Below are 16383 nucleotides of genomic sequence, written 5' to 3'. Positions count from 1 at the left end.
CTCTGTAGGCATCAGTGCCACAGTCCCCTAGCTTTTTAATGAGAACAGGGTGAGAGACAGTGTCAAAGGCCTTCCTAAAGTCCAGAAAGACTGCGTCCACCGTGACACCTGCATCCAAGGATGTTGTGACCTGATCGTAAAAGGCAACCAGGTTGGTCTGACAGGACCTGCCCCTAATGAACCCATGTTGGTTGTCCCTGAGCATCGTCCCCCCCGCCGGTCCTACCCAGATGCGCTCCTGGATAATCTTCTTAAAGAGCTTCCCCAGGATCGAAGTAAGACTAATGGGCTTATAGTTGCCCGGGTCCTCCCTCCTCCCTTTTTTGAAAATGGGGACCACATTGGCCTTCCAGTCATCTGGCACCACACCAGAGCACCACGAGTGCTCGTACAGCTGTGCCAGGGGTCCTGCAATGACCCCTGCCAATTCCCTCAACACCTTTTGGTGGAGAGCATCTGGACCTGCTGATTTAAACATGTCCAACCCCTCCAGAAGTTCCTTAACATGGTCCTCCCTGACTCTAGGCCTGGCGGAGTCTCTCCTGGGTCCATCCTGAATCCCAGTGGGGGAGTCCCGGTCCCTGCACAAAAAAATGGAGGCAAAGAAATTGTTAAAAAGGTCTGTCTTTTCCTCTGGTGCAACCACCAGATTGCCAAGCGTATCCTGCAGGGGCCCCACATTACCCAGGGCCTTCTTCATACACCTTATGTATTTAAAAAAGGACATTTTGTTGTCCTCAATCCTTGACGCTAGCCCTAATTCTGTATCTGCCTTAGCTTTCCTAACAGCCCCCCTACAGACGGGAGTGATGGAGGTATACTCCTCTTTGGTGATAGCCCTTCCCTTCCACTGGGTGTACACCTCCTTTTTGGCTTTTAGGTGCTCCTGAATGCCTTCAGTGAGCCATGGGGGCTTTTGAAAACTCTTGCCCCCCTTGACTTGCATTGGGATTGTCACCCCTTGGGCTCGGAGGATCGTCTCCTTAAAGAACGACTACTCATCTTGGACACCCTGTTCCCCTACCTCCAGGACCCCAGTGCCTCTCCTACCAATCTCCTCAACTCATTGAAGTCGGCCCTCTTGAAGTCGAGGGCTACTGCTTTGCTGCAGGCCCTTGACACCCTGCATTGGGTGGTGAACTCCAGCAGGCGATGAGCGCTGTCGCCCAGGTGGTCGAGCACCCGCAGCCCCCTCACCAGGTCATCACCTGTGGCCAGCACCAGGTCCAACAAGGCATTTCCCCTGGTGGGGCTGTGCACTTCCTGGGTTAGATGGAGGTCCTGTATCTCAGCAAGGAACCTACATGAGCGGTCAGACCTGGCTGACTGCTCTTCCCAGCAGATGTCCGGGTAGTTTAGATCACCTATGACAACTACATCCCTTGCCTTAAGTGCCTCCGCAAGCTGACCCACAAATTTGTGGTCCAGCTCTTCCCCTTGGTTGGGTGGTCTGTAGTAGGCCCCCCACCATTAAGTCCCTTTCCCCACGACCCCCCCTGTATTCTAACCCAGAGCACTTCAGCCTGCCCCTCCTAATGTTTGTCTGCTTCTCTCTCTCCCAGCATTGCCCCTGTCCCCCACACTTGTCTTTTGTATTCTAATTTCTCTCTCTCTATACTCTGCTTTCTGCACGTTTTTCCACAGTATCTGATGTTGTGTGTTACAGCTCACAAAAGCTAGTTCTAGATATATATCCACTTTGGCTAGTCTATAAGATGTAAAACTACCCTGCCTTCTAATTGATTTTTATGTCCCTGCTGTGTAAACTGCCATTTGGGCTATGGATAGACAGTCACAAAGCCTGAACCTTAATTGCTTCAATCTTTGCAGATTCATCTAACCTGGCAAGGCTGAACCAGTTTGTAACTACACTGAGATCCCAGAAATGCAGGTACATGCCTGCAGTGGCTCATGCTAGAAGCCAAGGGGCACTAACGCAGCCCTCCCTTCCCTTCTACAGTGCTGACCTGAAGCGGGGCATGGCCAGGCCCTGGCAGGGTGCTCTGATTAGGGAGGGGTACCTTGTCCCATCCCTGCCCCCCAGCAGCCCAGCAGGGAGTTGATAATACAGTGTTTATCACCCCTTACTAAGTGTTTATCAGCCCATTAATAAAATAAAGAAAACAAAAGCTTCTCTCTGTTAGTTCAAGCTCTTCTTAAACCACTTTTTCCACGGAAGGAATGGAGGGACTTACCAGCTACCTGTTGATTAGTTCCAAAAAGCCCTAAGTGGACAGTCTTGTCTGCCTTTGTCCTGTCTCCCACAGCACAGACTATAGTCAGCATGCAGTCTGCTAGCTAATGCTGAGAGGTGTCTGTGTAAGGCAGAGGGAACGGGGAAATCCCTGCTTAACAGGGAGTGGTGAGGGGAGTGGGGAAGGAGGGGGAAGCCAGGCAGATGCTTGCAGACTCTGTCAGAGATGCAGCCAGGAGCAGAGGGGAGGGGCCAGCTCTGCTGTGGAGCAGACAGCTCTGTCCAGCCCAGAGAGCATGCCTGGATGCTGGGGGAGTCTGGTTTAACTTAAACCAGGAAGGGGTCTGGGACAGACATTGCATAAACCAGTTTGACACAAATAATTTAAGTCTGATACTACATTCAACCAGGTTTACCTCAAACCAGTTTCAGCCATTTTCAAGCTGATTTATGTGCACTGAACATCTGTTTTGTTCTAGGTTTAAACCAGTTTCTGATCACTTAAACTGGTTTATGTGTTATGTTTGTCCCTAGCCTTGACCATGATACTGTAGTTTTTGCCCCAATCTTACAAAAGGAGCTTGAAGGAGGAGGACTCCATTCGCATCCAAGAAACAGCCCTTCCGACAGCACAATTCCCTGAAATGATATATGGGGGCATTGATTTGATGCAGCAGCAAAGTAAAGTATTACCCTTACCTTGTGATCAGCAGGACTGTATACAGCACTGTCTGCCTTTCGGGATATTGCTGACTCTGCTTTATTGTAGATCAAACAAAATTATGAACATCAAGGGAAATGGCTGCAGGATAAAAGGCTGTTCATTAGAAGTCTGTCTACTCAGAGGCCCCCACGGCTGATTGCAAAGAGGCCACAGTGCTCCCACTCCCTGGCCAGTGCTCATGGGGGGGGGGGCACCAGTGCTCCCCTCTGCCCATTACCTAAGCAGCAAGTGCAGCCTGTTAGGGGGTGCACCGGTGCTCTCAGGGGATGCATGTGTGACACAGACCAGCTGAGCACTGTGAGTGTATCAGTTCTATCGCAGGCCAACTGGGCACTGTGAGGGTAACAGCCACTGGGCTGCTCCATTCAGTTTCAGATCAAGGAGGCAAAGCTGGGAGTGAAGCAAAGGCAAATTTATTATAGTTTACACACACAACAGTTAACAGAAAGATCAATGCGATAAGCAGATAATGCAGTAATAAAGAGCTAATAGTAAATAATAACAACAGATAGATGGATCGTTTCTGTCGCAGGACAACTGGGCACTGCGAGGGGCTGTTCAAAACAACAGATAGACAGACATGGGTTGGCAACTTATCAATAGTCCCCCAATGCCAGGCATGCGCCAAGTGATTCCAGCGAAGTCGGGCATCCCCGATTGACGCTGTCAAAGGGATTACTGGGGGAGGTCCCTTGATCAGGATCTGATCCTCAGTCACACCAGGAGTCCGGGGTCTGGGCTTGGAACAGCAATGACTGTTCTGTTCCCTCCTTCCTGCTGGTAACCTGACGCATGCACTTTTTATACCTAGTCTTATGCTAATTTAGAGCCACTCACAATCTTGCCCTATAGCTCTTACCCTATGGGATTGAAAGGTGTTAACAATTATCATAAAAGGTTACTACCCAGACTCGGGTTTATCCATTAAGCAAATTACAACACAGCATCTTTAGGTTTGAAATTGACATTACTCCACTTAAGCCCCAACCCTTTTTAGGTTTCTCTGAATATGCTTTCTTGGGATGTGCTTTCCTGGAATGTGTTGGGTGTGCCAGGCGGTTGGATCCAGTTTTTATTGTCAAGGCTGAACCCTGAGCACAAACTGTCAGCTAATCTTGCAGCTACTGCTTCACCTTTGGGGCCCAGTCAGTTCCACAATTAATACAAACAGTTAGTTTTATCATTTTGGTTAAACTTATGACAGACAAGTTACATTTGCAGGTTACGAACTTACAAGCTTTATATTAGCTAATATTACCTGTTAGGCAAAATACCAAATGCCTCCAAGAAGCACATATTCATTGCTTATTAATCCCTCTAGTTCTGGCCGTCACACACGTGCACCCCCTGTGTACTCCCTATGAGTCACCACTGACTTTAAAAGCGTTATTTATAAGAGCTTCTTTTGTTCTGATAAATCCCACGGACAGAAAAGATTGACTTTCTTTTAGTCTTCTTTTTTCATGAGATTTCTCTTATAGCAATGTTTTTTTTTAGCAGCTGCATCAGGTGCAATGTAGCATCATGGCTAGTGTAACCAGTAACTGCTTCTGTCAGCTGGTATGGTCCTGGTCACCCTTTGGGTATTGGAAGGCAATTGGACAGCTGTACAAGTCTAGTGTGTGTCATGGCTTAGCCATTGCACCGGGAGGCTCGGAGGTGACCGGTGTTCTAGACCCTTGTCCTCCTGAATCCTGTAAAACAGGGGTCGGCCCCCAGCACGCACGCCAGAGCGTGGCATGTGAGGCCATTTTGCTTGGCATGCCACAGCCAGCTCAGGCTCTGGGCAGCCGCTGCTGGTCGTGGAGCCCAGGCTGCTTGTGCCAGGAGACCAGGAGGCTGCAAGCCCTGCTGCAAGCAGCCTGGGCTCCACAACCAGCAGCAGCTGCCCAGTGCCAGGCAGCTTGGAGGCTGCAACTGGCTGCACCAGGCTCTGAAGCCCCAGTCCAGCTCCATGGCAGCAGCAGCTGCACGCACACCTCGGGGAGCAGAGCAGGGAAGGGGCCAGGGCTGTGTTGCCATGACAGGGATCGGGCCCCTCACAGCTCCTCCACCATCCAGCCCTGGCACCCCAAGTCCAGCTTACCAGTTGTTTTGGCACTTGGCCCAAAACATTGCTGATCCCTGCTGTAAAACCCTTCCTTTAAGCAATCAGCTTGGTTTTCTTCGACATTACAATGTCAAAACCTCTTCCTGCAGAACAGAACAAATTACAGATAATATGTTCTTGTTTATTTTATTTTCAAGTAATTCCCTTTTGTAAGAAAGCTTGGGCTATAATTTTAACTCTTCTTTGAGATAAATTTAAATCTCACCACAGGGTAAGGTGTAATCCACTGTAGTCTAAACATGAGTCTGACTGGTACCTTCAGTTTACTGCTCCCATTTTATGGGAGACCTGTCTTGGGCTGTATGAATTCCAGGTGAATTATCTGTTCCAATTAAAGTAAATAATGATTTGTGTCTCCCCCAGAAAATTTATACGTTATTTCAGAGATGTGTTTATTTAATAATTATGAGTTTTATACTATATACATTAGAGGTACTTTGTTAAAATCGTTCAGGTATAAAGACAGAAGTTATTATGGGTAATTGTATTCTAGGCATAATATTTCTAATTCTGTTGTACTGTAGTTTTATAGTCACTGTTTAACAATCTTTTCCCCGTTGGATCTAATATGAATTTTTGGGTGTCTTTCTCCACAGTTTATTTTGGAAGGAAAAGTAGTTAATTTGATTTTTCTATATGTTCTGTGTTGAGTAACAATATATCATTTGGAGTAATATGAAAAATGCAATAAATGTAAGTGCTGAAAAATAAGCCTAAATGCAGTTTTGTGCACACACAAGTTGTAATCCTAACAGCTCTTTTCAGTCACTGAAATAAGTTCACACTGTTTAAATAACTAAAATGACAGTTAGATGAAACAGTATTCACAGATTCACAGAAGTTTAGGGCTGGAAGAGACCTTGGATGATCATTGGGTCCAGCCCCTGCTCTGGGGAGGAAAGACTGCAGGGGTCAAATAACTGAGGCACGGTGCGCATCCAGTCTCCTTCTGAAGGTCTCCAGGGCAGGTGCCTGCACCGCCCCCGCTGGCAGTCTATTCCAGGGTCTGGTGTCATGAACTGTGAAGAAGTTTTTCCTTAGTCTTTTCCTTATTGGAAAGACTTAGGACAGTACGAATTTAATATAGACCTTAATACTGTAATGTAAAAATGACTCACTAATTCAGAATTTTAATAACGTAACTGTAAATGCATTTATTTTTCTTGCTTTTCCTGTAATGTATTACCAAATAGGTATGTCGGGGTCTCTAAGGTTTATTACTTAATAAAATGTTCAGAGATTGGTATCAAATATTTGATATAGTTTGACATTTTATCAGAAGTATTTCCCCAAGGATTATATTAAAAATAATTATCCTGTGAAAGACATTAGCACTCATTTAAAATCTGTAGGGTACCTCTAAGATAAATCTTGGAAAAAGTCTAAAGGATTTGTCAGAAACACCTGTGTTTATTGTAAAAGGCATTTGTATTTTGGTTCACTTTTGCTCATGGAAATACATCTTTCTTTTTTTGCTACTATGGTGATTAAAAAGTAATGTATTCTTAAACAAAAAAGAGAATCTAACTTCCCTTTCAAGTGCTCTTGGAAACTACCAATTCTTATTTGTGCTTCCTATTACCTTGTTCTCTGGGGTTTTTTAAATCATTAGTCACAGAAACTAGGGCAGTTTTCCATAATGACTCACACTGGCTTGTACGTGATAGTATAGATATTCATATCACCCTTGTAATAGCATCTGCAAGTGATTCAACACTGAGGAGCTTCAGAAATTCTTCCTGTGTTGGTCTGAGACTGGTAGACGTTAGGGCTGTGACTGGAGATGGCCATAGTAGTTATGGGCATGCCTCGCTGAAACCAGCCACAGCACAAAATGAACCATGCTGGGGAATGGGCTTTAAAACAGTAGCCCTCTGCCCATATGGTCAAACCTTCACTTCCCTTCAGAGACCCGTCAGTGCTTCTTTCGCACATGAGATGGCCTGGTTTATGAAGGCTGTTGTGTAACATGGTCAGGTGCAAAGCAGTAAAAGCCTGAGGTCTGCTGTGTGGTTGAGTTCAGGAAGTAACTGCACATTTGTCCTGCACTGACTCCCATGTCGGATCTCAGGGTAGGATATAATCTTTGTTTGTTAAAACCGCCCAGAGCTGAAAGGGCTGGAGGACTCTGCATATCAAGTGCTGCTGTTAGTGCTGGAGGGACTGCCACCCAAGCTGTGGTCTTGTCTACCCTTTGGACAGCCCCATTCACTCTGTGCACTTGCGCAAGCAGGGGTTGCTACTGAGGGCATGATCGGGGTCCGTGGTTTATAAAAGTGGAACCAAGGGCTTTGCTTTGGTGAGGCTGCCGTAGGCATGGAGCCACTGTGCAAACACAAGAGCACTTTGCACAGCCCTTTTACACCTTGTTGAGAAGGTGACGTAGTTGCGTGAGGCAGAGCTTCTTGCAGGGTCTGAGGTAGGCCCATTGACTCGTGCTCGCACGTCATCACGTTGGCTCGTCTCACAGTCACTCTTGAGAGGCTGGCAGAGATGTCAGTCTGCTGAGAGCCACGCACTTCCTCCTTATGGCAGAAGTGGTTCAAGCTTATCAGGGCTAGACAAAGTTTAGATTTCCCGCTTCTCTCGTATCTTTTCTCTGCAGTCTTTCAGGAACCAGAGAGACCCTGAGTGTCGTCCCAGGGAAGAAAAGTGGTAAGTCAAGCAGGAAACCTCTCACAAGGTCACTGTGGATTTGATCATCCACTCAACTCCCACTTTGATCGCCTTCAAGAGACATTTGGATGAGTATCTTGCTGGGGTCCTATGATCCCTGCTGACTTCCTGCGCCTGGGGCGGGGGGCTGGACTCAGTGATCCTCCGGGGTCCCTTCCAGCCCTAATGTCTATGAAATCTATGAACTCTTAGCAATTTTTGTTTGTTTTCATTTTGATTTGTCCCCTTTCGTTCTTAAATTGGAAAGAAAATATTTTGCAGATATTGTGAAGAAATGTTAGTGACTGTAGTTAAAACTGCCTATGGCTTTGTGTAATGGCTGATTTTTTTCAAAGTACATTTAGATCCTTGTATATACTTCAATTGTCCTGAAAATTGTGGTGCTTCCTGATAGCCCAGGGCAGAGCGAATGCCCTAACTTTGCAGTAGCACGGGGGGGGGGGCGGCCTGTGAGGACAATGGCCCCGAATGCTGATTGGGAGTTGGGGGAGGGGATTGGATTGGAAATTACTGCTCCTGCTTATTCTAATTAGAACACAGCTTTGACTGTGCCAGCACTGGGGAGACCCTGTTCTGCAGCTGGCACCAGCGCCTGTTTGCACTGTGCTGCTAGCGTTGGGAGAGAAACCCACAGGCCCCCCAGCAGGAGCAGCTGGCTCCAGGAAACATGGGGGGAAGACTAGGAAAGCAGTGACACTAAGCCAGGCAGCAGGCTGTCCTATGGCAGGAGGAAGCACTACTGCCCCATCAGGGCAGCTCCTTGCCAGTGCTGTAAACCTACTTTTGCACTTAAAAGTGTAGGTCCCTAGTAGAGAGAAGATGTCAGTGCTTCAGCACAGACGCATCTGGGTGAAGCCAAGAGCGGCTGTCTGCGGTGCTCTCAGATGTGAATTATTCTCCTACTCTTTCCTGTTCACTTTTATCCAAGCTGTCCAGGTACTTGCCAGAAGTGTCATTCAGCTGCCACCAGCTTGTTCTCACTACAGGTGGGCAAGGGGGTTTGGGACCGAAACCTGGTGTTTGTCTCCAGCAGGGGCCAGAGTCCTCCTTGACCATATCAGTTAGACTTCCCGGTGTCGGCTCCTCCAGGGACAGAATTGCAAAAGCATGAGTCAGAAGCAACGGCTATCTCTGCTTTCCAGCTATAGTAACAAGATGGGTTGTCAAGGGGTCAGGGATGGCAGAGAGCAGCTCTGTATTTCAGCCACCCAGTGCTCGGTGAGTGCAGAGCAGCTATTTGCTTGTTTGCTGTAGCACTGGTCAGCCACATACTTCCTACCCTGGGCACTGACAGAGATTACAGCCAAAGAGGTGAGGTGCAGCACAGAAAACAGTGGGTGGGGAGGATGTAGTGTAAGGGTGACAAGATGCTGTGTTTGTGCTGTAGAGGAAAGAGGAAGGATATTAGTGCATGTGGTCACCCCAACCCTTACTGTTTCAAAAGGAAATATAGATAGAAATGTTTTTTGTTTCTATGAGTTATTTGTATTATAAATTCTGTCTGCAAAGAAGCACCTTGCACTGTGCCTTAAATGTAATACCCTCTTCACAAATTGCAAATGATGAGCCTTGTAAGAGCCTACCATTTATTCTTGTAAAGTGCATGTAGAGATGTTTGGCAAAGCTGTTTTGCAGGCTGGGTTGTTCATTTAGGTAAGACTTTAAAAACAAGCTAGTGCTATTTTTATGAAGGGAGGACCAGTAAAATAACAGTAGTAGTGACGCTGTCTTTTGTGTTGTACCAGAGCTCTTCCTTTTTGATAAAAACAAAACCAAAACATGCAGAAGAGGACCCAGGAGGATGTTAAAGACTACAGTTTCACAGGCAGGAAAAGTAATTTCTTAGGGCTGCTTCCAGTGTGATGCTAGAAGAACTGGGGGGTAGAGAGAGGTGTAATTATTGCAGTGCTGATTCTTTAGCATAGAAAACAGAAAAATGTTGATGCATTTTGATTAGATCAAGGGGGGAGGGGCAGGAGGCAGGGCAGTCGGATCAAAAGCTCTGCGCTGTGGGGTTGCATAAGGTTGCCAAGGGCTTTGTAGCCCATCCTTCTTCTAGATGTTAGGTTGAGTGAACAGGAAAGGCCGGTCTTGCAGGGGTACAGTGTGTGTCCTGAAGCCCCCACAAAGACATTGTTATTGCTCTTGTGGCATCCTGCAGTGCCAACCACACACAGGCTAGGCAGTGCTGTTCTCTTAGCATTTTCATCCTGGCAAGAATGACCTGACTTATGAGCTGCCCCAGTGGGTGGGAACCCTTCCTCCCTGTGCCTTTGGGCTTGTTGTCACTGAAAGAAGGAGGGTATTGGGTGCTGGATCTTGCTCCCAGGCTCCTGCATTTTATCGGATAAGCATCTAACATAAAATACAGAAGTGCTCACTGTAGCAAACTGCTCAAACAGAGAAAATGGTGTAGTTTAACACAGGCGTCTTTGTCAAAGGCCTTTCTGATAGTAAGGTAAAGGAACCTAGTAAGTCTTGCGTCCAGAAAGATCACGTGAAACTGTCATTGACTGCAGCTGTCTCTCAGTAAATCACCCTGAACTGGTATGACAGTGCTTGCAGCTGCCTGCTGAGTCTGTATTTAATGATTTCTCCTTGTGTGGCAACTAAACACTTCTTTATTTTTAAAAACTTGTGGGTTTGTTTGTGTTAAAAACCCTGAAGGGGTGTGAGAGAGAGAGAGAGACCAGAACCGTATTGAGTAGTAGATAACTAATCTTTTTACCAGTTCAGAAAAGTGACAGTAAACATATGTCAGTCTCCAGAATTTATGTTCAATCTTCCCTTTAAAAAATGGCCAGGTCCAGAATATTTCCATTCCTTCCATGTCGGAGCGTCCTGCTGTTCCTCTGCAGTTACTGACGCTGATCCTGTTCTCAGAGGTCACATCCTCCCACTAACCCTGTATCTCGGGTGACTATATGTGTGTCATGCCAAGAGGAGTTTCTCCTCATAATAATAGTGATAATAAAAGTTGAAAAAAAACCCAGGCCTGTTATGATGATCAATAACCTGAACCTATTTTCTTCTCGCATACAGGTTGTTTTTAGAACCCTGGAAGAAAGTTGACGGCACTGGTCTGAGATGATTGGTGCGAGAAAATATTATGCTGCTCTCTGCTTTCTTCTCTGCATTTTACTAATGACTATCTTTAAAAGCTGGATGTATATTGACAGATTTCTAACAAAAATCGAAATAAAGAAAGGTAATTGCTATAAATGGGAAGCTACCAATAGTACAATCACAGCCTTGGAGGATAACAGAACCTTTATCGTAGCCCCGTACTTTGATAACAGAGAGAGCAAAATCACCCGAGTGATTGCGATTGTTCACCACGAGGAGGTGACGGCACTTTACTGCTCGTTCTGCTGCCAGCCTGATGGGGAAACACACGTATCTAGGGCAGACATTGATGTCCATTCGGATCGATTTGACTTCCCTTACGGTGCAGCGGACCTGCTCTGTGCAGAACCCCGCACCTGTGATCCGAGCTACGTGTCAATTCACTCATTCCCTAATGGAAATATTGAGCAGCTGCCCAGATTTGAAATAAAGAACCGCAAGGCTGAGTCCTTTTCTGCTGACTTCACCGTGTGCATCTCAACCATGTTTGGAAACTACAACAACGTCTTACAATTTATCCAGAGTATGGAGATGTACAAAATTCTTGGGGCCCAGAGAGTGATGATCTACAAGAACAGCTGCAGCCCCCTGATGGAGAGCATCCTGGCCTTTTATATTGCAGAAGGAACCGTCGAGGTCGTTCCCTGGCCAATCACCTCCCACCTCAAGGTGTCTCCTCACTGGCGTTTCCCGAAGGATGGGACACACATTGGTTACTACGGACAAATCACCGCTCTCAATGACTGTGTGTATCGCAACATGTACCGGAGCAGGTTTGTGCTGCTCAATGATATCGATGAAATTATTCTGCCCGCAAAGCACCCGGATTGGAAAACCATGATGAGGAGCCTTCAGGAGCAGAATCCAGAAACTGGTGTTTTCCTCTTTGAGAATCACATCTTCCCCAACACTGTGTTCACTGTCACCTCCACGGACAAGATCGACACTTCGTCATGGGGTGCTGTGCCCGGAGTGAACATCCTGCAGCATATGCACAGGGAGCCTGACCGGAAAGATGTCCTCAACCCTAGGAAAATGATAGTTAATCCAAGGAAGGTGATTCAGACTTCAGTCCACTCTGTCCTGAGGGCCTACACTGACAGTGTCAACGTTCCTTTGGACATCGCCCTTGTTTACCACTGCCGGGTACCGCTTCAAGGGAAGCTTCCCAGAGAATCGCTGATATGGGATACGACGCTCTGGAAATACAACTCCTCCTTAATCTTGAATGTTAACAACGTGCTACTGCAAACTGTGTTTTAGGGCAACACTGGAGCCATCAAGGGGAAAGACTGGCAGCATAGGATGCTGAGAACAACATTGTGGAGATGACCTTGATTAAGGTACATGTGAATATTCATATTCAGTCATGAGGACCTGGGAGAACATTCCTTGAGCATCTGGGATAAAAAGGATAAATTCAGTCATCATGAGCTGAAGCATTTGTGATTTTGTAAGGAAACACCATCCAATACAAAGATTCTTATCACTCCAATGAGTGCTCTATTATAAGTTGTCAGCTTTTTGGTCAGGCAAGTAATGGAAAAACAGATATGGTAATTAATAAAGAATTAAAAATTAGGCATCATATTGCCTGTCAAAATGGTTTTATGGTAAATGTATCTTGTCACATGAATCTGATTTCATTTTTTGTGGTTTCCTGTGTTTGTTGATAAAGGTAATGGCATAGATGTAATATCTTCGTGTTTTGTAAATAATGGGATAGGGACAGGGCTGATCCTGTCTCATGTGGGGGATTGGACTAGATGTGAATTCTGGAGGTCCCTTCCACCCCACTTCTCTATGAGTCTGTCACTTGCACTGCACAGTATTCTGGATTGGAAATTTAGCACTGTGCAATACCAAAGAGTATATTAACACACATCAAAGTAACTGCTGACAGGGAATCATCTCGGAAGTGGGATCAGGACTCAGCCTGAGGCTATTCAACATTTCCATTTGTGTTTTTTAGAAATGCTATTGAAAAACTATGTGGATAGCAGAGCTATTATCAGAATGGTGAAGAGGTGTAAGGGCAGTCCTACAGATCAGTTTGAGTGACTGTAAACACTGTCCTTTTAAACAAAACATGCGACTGCAGCCCGAAGGCAAGGTCAGCCAACTAGGAACAAGGGACACAAGCCGTACCCTGAAAAGCAGCAACTCAGAAAAGGACATGGTGGGAGTAATAACTAAGCAGTGCAACGTGAGCCCTCGGTGTGATGCTGTGCCAAGGGGAGCCAAGGCAATCCTTTGACAGGGAGAGAGAGACTCGGCCAAGGCACTGCAAAAATCTCATGTTAAGCTGAGGCCATTGTAGCTGTGTGTGAAGATCTCTTCCAAGAACCTGTGGTAGAGTCAATAGCACAGAATAAACAGGAATTCAAAAGTTATCAATGAAAATTACACCCACCAAAGCTATGAGAAACTATCTAGACACGTGGAACAGATGTAAACTGCACCTGAGTCTGTTTGTCCAAGCAGAAGACAGCAGGTATCTTAATTTCTGATGCTAGTGCATTCCAACAGACACAGGAGGTTAGCTGTGGAGCTACATTACACCAAATGAGAACGGCAGTCGGTGTGATGGTCAGCCATGACAGACGTTGGCAATCAAGGGTATGACGGAGCTTGTGATGGATCCATGGCTGAAGAGCTATTTTTTAAGTTGTCAGGTAAGCAGTGCTTCTTTCTAAGGTGTACTTGGTGACAAGCGAGGGCTCAGAGCAGTTGCAGAAGAGTGTGAGGACAGGTCCCCTATTGACTGGAATGCATCGGAGGACAGGACAACCCCACCGCAGCTCAGACGCCCAGGAAGTCCCATTTGTCCTGGAGCAGAAGCAGGAAGGCACTGCAGAGGCTGACCAGAGCGGGGACAGTCACTGAGGGCAAACTTCAACGAGCTAAGGAGGATAGTTGGAGAAGCGCTGAAGTCTCAGAGGGGAGCGGAGCCGGGTGTCCAAGGGGAGTGGTCGCTCCTTAAGGAGACGATCCTCCAAGCCCAGAGGAAGGTAATCCCCAGGAGGGTCAAAGGGGGCAGGAGAGCATATAAGCCTCCATGGCTCACTAAAAACATCCGGGAATGTCTCCTTGCCAAAAAGGAGGCTTACTCCCAATGGAAAGGAGGGGTCATCACTAAGGAGGACTATTCAGCAGTTGCTCGGGGATGTAGGGGGATGGTTAGGAAGGCCAAGGCAGAGATGGAACAGGGGCTGGCTTCCCGGATTAAGGACAACAAGAAGTCCTTTTTTAAGTACATAGGGAGTAGAAAGAAGGCCCCAGGAAATGTGGGGCCCTTGCAGGACAAGATGGGGAATCTGGTTGTCACGCCAGACGACAAAGCCAACATATTTAATAACTTCTTTGCCTCTGTCTTCCTCAGTAAGGACCAGAACTGCCACCTCCCTGCTGGGCCCCCTTTGGGCCCCAGGGGAGGCTCACCTGGGCCTAGAGTGAGTGAGGATTTAGTTAGGGAGCTTCTGGAGGGGCTGGACATTTTTAAGTCAGCCGGCCCGGATGATCTTCACCCTAGAGTCCTGAAGGAACTGGCTGGGGTCATTGCAAGTCCCCTGGCACGGCTTTATGAACACTCGTGGTGCTCTGGAGAGGTGCTGGAGGACTGGAAGAGGGCCAACGTGGTTCCCATCTTCAAAAAGGGGAGGAAAGAGGACCCGGGGAACTACAGGCCAGTCAGCCTTACCTCGATCCTGGGCAAGCTGTTCGAGAAAATTATTCTGGCACACATCCAGGAGGGGCCAGCAGGGAACGGCATGCTCAGGGGCAACCAGCACGGGTTCATCAGCGGCAGGTCCTGTCAGACCAACCTGGTGGCCTTTTACGACCAGGTCACTAAATCATTGGATGCAGGGGTGGCAGTGGATATAGTTTTCCTAGACTTCAGGAAGGCTTTTGATACTGTCTCTCACCCCATTCTCATTAGGAAGCTGGGGGACTGTGGCGTAGACACCCATACAGTCCAATGGGTCGCCAACTGGTTAGAGAGTCGCACCCAGAGGGTGGTAGTGGATGGGTCCTTCTCGACCTGGAAGGACGTGGGAAGTGGGGTCCCACAGGGCTCGGTCCTTGGGCCTGCACTGTTCAATATCTTCATCAGTGATTTGGACGAGGGGGTGCAAAGCACCCTGTTCAAGTTTGCTGATGACACTAAGATGTGGGGGGATGTGGGCACAATAGAGGGGAGCAACAGGCTACAGTTAGACCTAGATAGGTTACAAGGATGGGCGGAGGAGAACAGGATGGGGTTTAACACGGACAAGTGTAAGGTGATGCACCTGGGGAGGAACAATCGGCACCACACATACAGGCTGGGGAACTCCCCTCTTGTCAGCACGGAGGTGGAAAAGGATCTGGGAGTCATTATTGACTCCAAGATGAACATGAGTCGGCAATGTGGGGAGGCGGCTAGGAAGGCCAACTGCACCTTGTCGTGCATCCACAGATGCATCTCGAGCAGGTCCAAGGAGGTGATCCTCCCCCTCTATGCGGCACTGGTCAGGCCGCAGCTGGAGTACTGCGTCCAGTTCTGGGCGCCGCACTTTAAGAGGGATGTGGACAGCATCGAGAGGGTCCAGAGGAGGGCCACTCGTATGATCAAGGGACAGCAGGGTAGGTCCTATGAGGAAAGGTTGCGGGACCTGAACCTGTTCAGCCTTCAAAAGAGAAGGCTGAGGGGGGATCTTGTGGCCTGTTATAAACTGGTTAGGGGGGATCAGCAGGCGCTGGGGGAGTCCCTGTTCCCCCGAGCGCCGCAAGGAGTGACCAGGAACAATGGTCACAAGCTGGCGGAGGGAAGGTTTAAGTTGGACATCAGGAGGCGCTACTTCACGGTCAGGGCGGCTAGGGTCTGGAACCAGCTTCCAAGTGAGGTGGTGCAGGCTCCCACCCTGGGGGTTTTTAAGAGGAGGTTGGATGACCACCTTACTGGGGTCATTTGACCCCAGTGCTCTTCCTGCCATGGCAGGGGGTTGGACTAGATGATCTGCTCAGGTCCCTTCCGAGCCTAGAAACTATGAAACTATGAATGTTGTGGGAGGAGAAAAAGGAAACATCACTTCTGTACAAGAGTGATCTTTTTCCTTTACCCACAAGGAGCAAGACCGTGGGGCTGCTGGTAGATACTGTACTGCAGCTGACAAGTCTGGGCTCTGGTAGGTGCCCTCAGAAAAACAGGGCATTCATTTGTGCTGATTCAGCACCCTGCAGGAGATCAGTTCCTGCAGCGCTGTCTTGGTTTTGTTAGTTACTCATGTATTCCACCAGCAAATTAATTAATTTTGGTGATGGGCTCGGTGGCTAAGGTTTACAACGCTGGTGGGGAGAGGAGAATCAAAGCCTGCCTACAGCTTTCTGGCAGCTTTGGGAAGAGCAAGAGCGGGGAGGTGAGCACGCTAGCAGGGAGTGAGAGACTGCAGAGGGATCTGCATAGGTTACAGGGGTGGGCTAACAGGAACAGGATGCGTTTCAATACGGACAAGTGCAGGGTGCTGCACTTGGGCAGTAGGAACCAGCAGCACACTTACACAATGGGGAACT

General features: G+C 47.7%; 1 protein-coding gene across 3 annotated transcripts in view; it reads left to right on the top strand.

The window, feature by feature from the left end:
• LOC109295241 overlaps positions 1-13195 on the top strand; it is a 38978-nt gene extending 25783 nt beyond the window's left edge. The window contains exons 1-2 of one of the 3 annotated variants that reach the window (XM_019513993.1): positions 7578-7683; positions 10747-13195. In XM_019513993.1, the coding sequence (XP_019369538.1) occupies positions 10792-12093 (1302 nt within the window). In that variant the 5' untranslated portion in view covers positions 7578-7683; positions 10747-10791 and the 3' untranslated portion in view covers positions 12094-13195. Of the gene's footprint in view, positions 1-7577; positions 7684-8878; positions 9016-10746 lie in introns of those variants that run through there. The other 2 variants (XM_019514002.1, XM_019513984.1) reach the window with 2 other exon arrangements.
• Positions 13196-16383: the final 3188 nt, after the last annotated feature.

This window comes from Gavialis gangeticus, unplaced genomic scaffold (genome assembly GCF_001723915.1).
Source record: "Gavialis gangeticus isolate Ggan-Ray unplaced genomic scaffold, GavGan_comp1, whole genome shotgun sequence".
Taxonomy (NCBI): Eukaryota; Metazoa; Chordata; order Crocodylia; family Gavialidae; genus Gavialis; species Gavialis gangeticus.
The sequence above is the reverse complement of the archived record's forward strand: the minus strand, read 5'-3'. Positions and strand labels throughout refer to the sequence as shown.